This window comes from Diabrotica undecimpunctata, chromosome 5, assembly GCF_040954645.1.
Source record: "Diabrotica undecimpunctata isolate CICGRU chromosome 5, icDiaUnde3, whole genome shotgun sequence".
Lineage (NCBI taxonomy): Eukaryota > Metazoa > Arthropoda > Insecta > Coleoptera > Chrysomelidae > Diabrotica > Diabrotica undecimpunctata.
In genome coordinates this window covers 101209705-101219318 of record NC_092807.1, presented here as the reverse complement: position 1 = coordinate 101219318, position 9614 = coordinate 101209705, and the positions used below count along the sequence as shown (strand labels likewise).

Genomic DNA, 9614 nt, shown 5'->3' with positions numbered 1-9614 from the left:
CCATTGTTTAAACAATGCCTATACCAATACGTCATGAGCAGCGTATTTTATTTAAAAAATAGATGGACGAAATAAAATATTTGTCAGAAACTAATTACTATTAACTAAATTAAAAATATTTTGCGACCTTTTTTGACTGGCAACCTATTATCAGTGTATTCTCCTAATTTTAAATGTACTTATGTAAAAAGTAAGTGTGATGAACTACGTTATGAACGTAGTGATCCTGCAGTGGGATCTTGTAGTATAATGTTAAATTTCACCTAATCCTACTGTGACGAGTTCTAGTGTTATAGTAAATATAGTGTTGTTTTATAGTAAATAATATTGTAAAAAAATTAATTTATTTTCTTGAATTTAGAGGCAGGTCACATCTAGTGGCAGTTAAATGTACTTACTATGTGTATTGAATGGCGCCTTTAAATATATTTGTCAATGTATTGTATAGATGGCGCTAACAGTAACAATTTTAATAAATATTTTTATAACCCTACAATTAGTTTGAATATTACAAAAACTGACAAGTTTGAAAAAAGTTGAAAGTGTAAAGTGTGATATATATGTTTACAAAAGATGTCAACAGAACAGGTATACGTTAAATGAATGATAACTTTAATAATATTGTATAGAAATTATTAAAATTCTGCTTATCAGCTTTTTGTGATACATATTTAGGCAATTGCTTCTTTCATTTTAATAGAACATTCCTTGATTTTTTTTCTGAAAAGTTGAACAGTCCCCAAGAATAATACTTGTGTAGTATTTTTTCTTTTATTAAAATGTAATTGATAACTCTTGTTTCAGAAAACTAGGCAGATTGTTTACAACACCACAAAAGAAATGGTAAATAAAATTGCACCACAGTATGAGATGGAATTTGACAATAATTCAATAGATCTTATATCTGAGTTAGTTTATAAGAAAATACAAATGTATGGATCCGATCTGGATGCATTTCAAAAGTAAGTTGTTTTATATATAATTGTTGGTGATGGTATCTACTCCAGTTCCTCTTTTCTAGACATGATGTTTTACTGACCATTTTGTAATGACTACACTCTTATTATGCTTGGTCAATGCACTTTTTGTGGCTGTTTATAGATTATATCCAAATTTGATGATTATCTATTTAAAAATTATATATCATGTGATTTTCAAATTAATAAATAAACAGAAACTCTAATTTTTTGTTCCTGCAATAAAGAGATTTAGAAGAAACATGAAAACAACATCAAACAGAACTGAGTCAAAAGTATTTCTAGAGCAAAAAGCCAATACATATCTAAAATTCTTGGTCATATTGATAATATGTTGAATGAATAATATTGATGTAGTCAGAATTGGACAAGCTCATGCCACTAATATAAAATAACTTATAAAAAGAGGTACTATATAGTAGGAACAGATGCACTATGGTTATACTGTATTGATATCCACTTATCACTACATATTATATGGCATTGCTACATATATTAGAAATAATATTGAATCAGCTCAGTTAGTATTAACAGACATATTTCATAGTATTCATATGATTACTAATAAACATGACCTAAAAGAAAGTGTAAGGGACTGCGAATGAGAGGTTTGTTACAGTAATTAGTTATAAGTAGAATAAAATTTAAAGAGCTAGGAGGACATGTTAGTTATGACAAATTTATATCTAAAAATAAAAAGCAGGTACTAAGTATGCTATAGTTATTATTGTACTGCGTTTTATATAATTTTCGTACTTATTAGGTATTTTTTTTCATTTCCACATACTCTAACAAAAATTTGCAGAAAAAAGACTATCTGAAGAAGATAAGAAAGAGATATTTGAAGCAGAGGAAAATAGTTAAAGCTATCTGTGAAAAACTTATCTTATTGCCACTACTTAAGATTGTTTTGACTTTGTTTTGAACAAAATGCGGTATCCATCTTACTTAGCAGCTTCCTGATATAGACGTTTTGGTAAAGTTTGTCATATTTAATACTGCCTACAGCATTTTCTATATCTCATGTATCTTCAAACATCAGGTATCAAGAATCATATTGTGTCTTTACTCGATATTTTCTTTGCTGCTTGTAAATTTTGGCCGTTTTTCCCATAAACGTAAAACATTTTAAGATAATATGTATACTATGAGCCTCTTTCTATGTCTTTATTGTAGTTTAGCAGGGTATAGTTGAATATTTCTTGGGCCTACGTTATTCAAGGAAGCTAACAGTGCCAGTGCTTCGAGTCAAGGTACTCATTTTATTGAGGCTGAGTTGATCTGGGGCTTTTAAATATTTTTTCAAATATCTAGATCGTTTCATAGGCGATAGATATTGAACCTTGGCATTCTACGTGAGGGTATACTACCAATTGTGATATCCGGACTTTTTAAGACAATTAATAAAAATTTAAAAATTGTTTTGCAGGCATGCCAAGAGGTCCACCATTACTGCCGAAGATGTAAAATTATTGGTGAGGAACAACAAATCACTGGTAAGTATATCTTGATTTTAGAAGTTACTTACATGGTAGTTTCTATAAAATTTTCAATCTTTTTATCAATTCAGCGATCAACAATATGTATGTTGTATTTCAATTTAGATATGACTGTTGTCTCTAATATTTCTATTACTAATATTAAAGAATATGTAACAATTATCACTTCTATTTAATTATCATCATGATTCACACACGAGAGAGTTTATATATTGCTGGTTCTTTCATTTTTACCTCCTTGTCTCTACCCTTTTCCTAGTTTTGTAAATTCCGTTAATTTCCCCATTCTTCTATTATGATTTCGTTGTTTTAACCCTCCACAGCTTTCTATCCTTCAGTCAACTTCTCTGAAATCTCTCTCCATCGTCGCATTCCCTATATGTTTCGATATCATTGTTTGATTTGTATTTTTTTTATCTAATCGACGAATAAAAATGAACTATGAGGGCGGTTCGATACGTCCGTCTGAAAAATACGTTCTTTTGAAGTCTACAGAGTAGGCCTCCGCTACGGCGATGACTTCCACATTCGATTCAAATTTCTGTGCAGCGAATGACTTTTTCAAGTTTGGAAACACAAAGACGTTGTCACAAGACGTTGCACGGTGGAAGGTACAGAATTTCGTAGCGGAATTCGATTAATTTGGCAGTGGCGACAGTGGAGGTGTGAGCCGGTGTGTTGTCAAGAGGGAAGACACCTTTTTTTCCAGTTGAACCAATAATTTGGCATAATAGAGCTCTGTGACCATTTTGCCCTTCTCCGGATAATCGACGTAGATCACACCTTGTAAATCCCAGAAAATGGTGGCCATCACGTTTCCGTCCGGTAGGACAGCCTTTGCCTTCTACCCTCACCTTCAAAATCAGCGGATACTCGGCGTTCACACGAGGTCAAATCAAAACTACCATCCGATTCGGCTGACATTTTGACCGTAGCCGTCTACGAAAATCTACTCCGCGACAGTAAATTTCTCTTGCGATAGTGGCGCCATCGGTCGGTGAGGCTATGTAGTTATCGGACCGCCGTCGTATTTTATTTACATTTACGTAAATTATTTATCTTTTTAGCTTAATATTGTTGAATCAAAATTACAAGTTTTAAATTCGTTAAAAAAAGGCGAAGAAAGTACTACCACTACTAAACGGAAGCGGAAATGATTATGAAAGGCCGATATATCTATAATAATGATTCATTAATATAACAAATAAAATTTTTTTTATTGCGTTTAATTTATTTTCCCGATTTCTCAATATTAAAACAATCCTTTCCTATTTTCACTAATCACTGTAAAGCACTATTATCATTATAAATTAAAAGAATCTCTTGAAACGAATTAGTAGATCCAGAAACAGTACTTTTGAAACATCCAGGATGATTAAAGTTCGATAAAACGAGAAGTAAACTTGGATGCAACAAAACAAACTATATGATTATTATAGGAAGTGACCTCAGTGCTCGAATCGGAAACATGCCGATTCCACAAGTATTTGGATCAAATTAAGAACATGACTTGATGAAAACGGATATGGATTGAAGCCATTGGCTTGCAAGAAGAAAGTAAAAATCACGAATACGATTTTTTAGACATAAATATATATAAATACACATGGAATACTCGACGATTGTGATCGATACTATACTATATAATAGGAAATGAAAATTATAATACCATTATTCCTTTCTCTAATGATGAATGCCATATGTACTGATCTATTTTTTATCTTTTTTTTCTCAATTAATTGTTGTAGTGTATATGTGTATTTGGTCTATGCAGAACCTTTCTGCAGTAAATCCTGTCAGCTTATCTCAGATTTTATTTAGATAATATATTCTTTCGGTATTTTCCCACATAACATGTCCATACATGCTATCACACTAATGCCCCTGTAGTTTTCGCATCTCCCTTTGTAGTATCAAGGTAATATTTGCTTTGGATCTAGGGATGCATGCGGGACGTCCCGTTTCGCACTTTGTCCCGAAAGTCTGGACGGAACGCGGGACGGGATAGCGATTTTTCTGCAGGACGATATAGAAATTTTTCTGCGGGACGGGACTGGCGCTTTGTTTGTATATATACATCGGTTTAGAACGTCTTTCGACGTTGTCCGATACCTAAACACCATCTCTTCCTATCTTCGCAGTCGTTTGTTGTTAAATTTCTTTCGCTCATGGACTTGTTTACGCCGTGTTGCCTTTCTAATCTGGGTCTTCCTCTTTTCCGTCGACCTATCGGTTGATATTCTACTACTTTTTTGGGGAGTCTTGTTGCTGGCATCCGTTGAACATGCCCATACCACCTTAATTGTTTCTTCTCTATATCTTGAGTTATATTTCCTTCTATTCCCGTACGTTCTTTTATTACATCATTTCTGATTCGGTCTCGTCTGGAAATACCTAAAGATCTTCTCATTGCATCCATCTCTACTGCTTCTATTCGCTTTTTGTTCTTTTCACTAATTCTCCATGTTTCAGCGCCATAAAGAAGAGTAGTTTTAATCATGGTCTCATATATATTAAATTTTCTTCCTTTCGTTATCTCTTTACTCCACAGTATACCATTGAGATATCCTAAGACTTTCTTTGCTTGAGTGATTCGTTTTTCTATTTCCCGTGTATCAGTTCCTGTATTGTCAAAGGCAACACCAAAGTAGTCATAGCTCTGACAGCAGGAAATATGTTGTCCGTTTTCGAGGTCTATGTTATCTGACTCGTTTCCAATACAAAGATATTTGGTTTTTGTTGTATTGACATTCATTCCCCAGTCGTTATATTCTTCTATCAGTTTTCTAAGCATGTACTGCATGTCTTCTCCTAGTCAGTCGGTAGCACTACCTGGTCATCAGCAAACTGGAGTGTATATATACATTCATTGCCAAGTTCTATACCCATCCTATGCACCTTTCTTTTCCATCTTTCCAATGTCGCTGCAACATATGTCTTGAATAAGGTTGGTGAGATACAGCATCCCTGTCGCAAGCCTTTTGTAACCAGGAATTCTTCCGTTAGATATTTTCCTGTTTTTATCTGTGCCTTTGAGTCTCTATATAGTTCTTGTACAGCATTTATCAATGTGTGGTTGATGTTAGATCTTTTCAACGTTGTCCACAGTTTTGTTAAGGGGATGTTGTCATATGCTTTTTGCAGGTCTACAAAAGTAATATGAGTTTCTAGATTCTTAGCCGATCTTTTTTCTATTATTTGTTTAAGACAAAATACGTTATCGGTGCACGATCTTCCTGCACGGAACCCGCCTTGGTCTTCCTCTTCATTGTGCTTATATTCTTCCCCGATCATATTTCTCAAAATTCGTCCATACAGTCTGCTCAGGGTGCTGGTTACCGATATGCCTCTATAATTATTACAATTCCTTTTGTCCCCCTTTTTGTGTATTGAGGACATGTATGCCGTTCTCCATTGTTCTGGTACTGGGTGTCCATTTAGACACTCAGCCACTTAGTTTTGTTTGTACTTTTATTATTATCGGATTTATTTGGTATAAAGTTATAATTAAAGCTATTCAGATATCTGCATTAGGTTTGCAATATAAAAATATTTATCAGTATCAGAGCCATTTTTAAAAAATTAAAAAGATCTGAAAATTGAGATTACGATATGAATCTGGATGCAAGACTGTCGGAATTACCAACAAACTAATAGAAAATTGAAAAAAATTAATAAACATGTTATCAATAATATATTTTAATAATATTAGCGCATGTGAATAAAGTTTTCGGAAAAAATAAATAATATGCATTTTCTAATTGTAAATTAAGTTAATTTGATTTTAACTAAATACAAGAAACACCGCTATTATCATTTATTTTTTGTGTTGGTCTCATTTTTTCGATCTCTTCGTGTAAGATGTCCATGAACTGGTCCTTTTCTACTACCAGACTATTATCAGTAGAGCCCCATGCTCCCAACATCACTATTTGCCTGCTAAATAATTTCATGATGAGTTTTACTAATCGTTCATTAATGGATTCCTATGATTGTATTGTTTTTACCCATTTTTTCTTGACTAGAATTCCCACTCAGACATCAACAGTAGAAGATGTCGATGGACTTCTCAATAGTAACCGAGCAGGAAGAAGTCATGGAAATGCCTATGGCTCCTCGAGAAGAATATGCGAGGAGTGCAACTCCCGATTCTACGAGCTCCAAGAAGAACGAGGGGGCCAGATTCGGCAATTGAAAACCATAGAGGGCGAAAGTAACGAAGAAGCTCCAATCAAAGAAAACCTTCAATTTAAGCAGAAGAAAGATCCAGATCTAAAAATAGTCTGTGAGGGCTGGATAACGGAACTAGGCCACAGTGGCAGGAGATTTCCAAATATGGGCAAGTAGTGAAGGGCTATTGACTTCAGTGGGACTTATTGTGTCTGCGAGATGACGTTATCACTCGTAAATAAGAGAGATCAGATGGAACAAGAATAGTGCTCCAAGTTGTTCTTACAAGGTCACGTGTTAAGGATGTGCTTGCAGAACCTCATAATATTCACTCTGGGGAGCATTTTGAGATCAATAGGACTCTGGCCAAAGTCCGTCAGAGGTATTATTGGGTTAATTGTCGGCAAGATGTGGAAGAATGGTGCAAAAGATGTGACCTGTGTGCATCCAAGAAGAGACCCAAAACGAGACGGGAAAACTCCAACAATACATCATCGTGACTCCATAGGAACGAGTTGCTCTTGACATTCTGGGACCATTTTCAGTAACAACAACAGGAAACAAGTATTGCACTACCCAACCCAGAAGCAATCACAGTTGGTGAGGCTCTGCTTGAGAATGTCGTTTCCTGACATGGCATTCCACTTCATTCTGACCAGGGGCGCAACTTCGAATCGGAAGTTTTGAAGACCATGATGGCTTTGCTGGGAATTAAGAAAGCCAGAACAACACTGCTTCATCCTCAACAACTACAACAACTACCTATGAAAATTATTAGAGAGACCGGTACAAACTGGTGCCTCTGTTTCTGCTAACCTATCGAAGCTCCCAACATGAAGCAACTGGTTACACTCCAGCAATGTTATTGACTGATCGAGAGATGAAGCTGACGGACGACGGAGAGGCGGTCTAAGAGGCACTCCCTAAATATGTCAGCGGCATAAAGAATCGATTGGTTAAGGTCTACAATTTTGCTAGGACCAAGCTACACCTCACCAGTGATCGGATGAAGGTTAAGTTCAATCAGAAATATACTCCTGTTAGTTTTAATGAAGGTGATACAGTTGGGCTCTAACAACTAACCAGAAGAAAAGGTCCAAGTCCCAACTTGCAGCGGCCCTGGGAGGGACCATACCTGGTTACAAAGAAGATAAACGACCTTGTATATAGGGTGTAATTGATGCCAGGAAATAAGCCGAAGGTGGTCCACCTGGAGAGACTGTGTTCTTAGGAAGGGCAGAATCCACCGACCTGGTCCACTTAGGTGCTGTTCGGGGCGAACAGTCTGAAAAAGGGGGTGATGTTATGAGTCACAATGTTTTACTTGTGGCCCTGGCGTAACAGTATAGAAGTCTAGAAGTCGAATAAACCCCTTTGTTAGCAAAGTTCTCGAATTCCTTATCTGTATTTTTCTAGAATCTCGTGTTAAAGTGCTGATTCATTATTCGTATCTTCGCTAGAATTCTAGAACATATATGTTCGTGTATATAAACTGCTCGGCTACCGCAGCAAAAGTGTTTTTGTAAGTGGTAGAAAATATTATTGTCGGCGAGAAATATTAGTGTATTTATAATTATTATTAATGAGATATTTGTTATTTAGTGAGTTTTAGTTTGTAGTCGAGTGAATTAAATAAAATTTCCGTCGACCGTCCATTTATGATCAATTTTAACACCCTTAAAATCATTGATTAATGACCCCTATTAATGAATGATTTTCTATTAATGAACGATTTCATTATGGCAACACAATATACATTGCTTAAACGTTCTGTGATTGACAGTGACCTGTAGTGTAGGCAACCAAACATATACCTATTTATATTCCCACTAAAGAATTTAAAATAAAGTACCCGCTGTTAGTACTATCTGTCATTGTATGTCATTATTTACTTTACTGTCTAAAATTCTGGGTATCTGAAAAATCAAAAGATGGATATTGACGAAGAGTTTAATTTAACTCCACCAGAAGTGGCAGAAACTGCAAATGAAATATCTTGTAAGTTTACTGTCTGAAAAAAGCAGAGTGTTGTACGAAAAAATATACGCTGAGGCATGGTATGACGAGAGAAAAATAATACGATATTCAGAATCTGTATTGTTGACATATTTTTCAAACATTGCCGAAAAAGGACTAATAGCAAGTTTGTGGCCTAAATATTCGATGCTAAAATCAACCTTAAGTTTAAAATCAAACATTGATATATCTAAATGTAATAAGTTAATTATGTTTATCAAGAAAAAAAGAACAGGTTATCTACCAAAGAAATCAAAAATACTTGAAAAAGAACAAGTCCAGAAATTCATCTCTGATACTCATAACGACGTGTTTCTAATGATAAAGTTAAACCAGTAAAAGAGGTAAAAAAGAAATAAATTAGACTTACTCACGATCAGTTTAATTTTACTACCCAAGACGACCGGTTTCGCTTTCTAAAATTTGCAAAGCATCATCAGGTCAGTGGTACAAAGTAAATTAAATGCTGAAATTATAAAAAGCCCATATTAGGTTGCTGTCTTATAAGAATATAGATCAAAAAAGTTTTAGATCAAAAAAAGGTTTTAGTAAATATGCCAATATTACATGTCTGTGTTAATTAATATGCATAAATTGCATTAGCAGACAGAGTAACAACCCGCAAATTGGTAAGAGAAAAAAATCTGTTGAATTGTAATAAATTAGAAATAAACAAAATACTACTTACATTCCGGTACAAGAGTTATTAGTTAGACAGTTACAACATTGACCGAAGATCACTCATTATCAGTAATAAGGGATAGTTTGAACTATGAATCACCAATCACTATATAATAACTCTTGTACCGGAATGTAAGTAGTATTTTGTTTATTTCTAATTTATTACAATTCAACAGATTTTTTTCTCTTACCAATTTGTGGGTTGTTACTCTGTCTGCTAATGCAATTTATGCATATTAATTAACACAGACATGTAATATTGGCATATTTA

The 9614-nt window shown here is 34.5% G+C and overlaps 1 protein-coding gene across 1 annotated transcript; it reads left to right on the top strand.

Annotated features, from left to right (window-relative positions):
* The first annotated feature begins 479 nt into the window (after positions 1-479).
* Positions 480-3698, top strand: LOC140440720 (centromere protein S-like). Its single transcript, XM_072531084.1, has 4 exons — positions 480-588; positions 805-962; positions 2407-2473; positions 3544-3698. Exons 1-4 carry the CDS (start codon positions 574-576, stop codon positions 3631-3633), a joined length of 330 nt encoding a protein of 109 aa, XP_072387185.1. The 5' UTR covers positions 480-573; the 3' UTR covers positions 3634-3698.
* Positions 3699-9614: the final 5916 nt, after the last annotated feature.

What these genes read in the sequence shown, in the direction of transcription:
- LOC140440720 (XM_072531084.1), top strand. An exon ending in GATCTGGATGCATTTCAAAA is followed by an intron (nt 963 to 2,406) that starts GTAAGTTGTTTT and finishes ATTGTTTTGCAG; the next exon opens with GCATGCCAAGAGGTCCACCA. An exon ending in TGAGGAACAACAAATCACTG is followed by an intron (nt 2,474 to 3,543) that starts GTAAGTATATCT and finishes TTATCTTTTTAG; the next exon opens with CTTAATATTGTTGAATCAAA.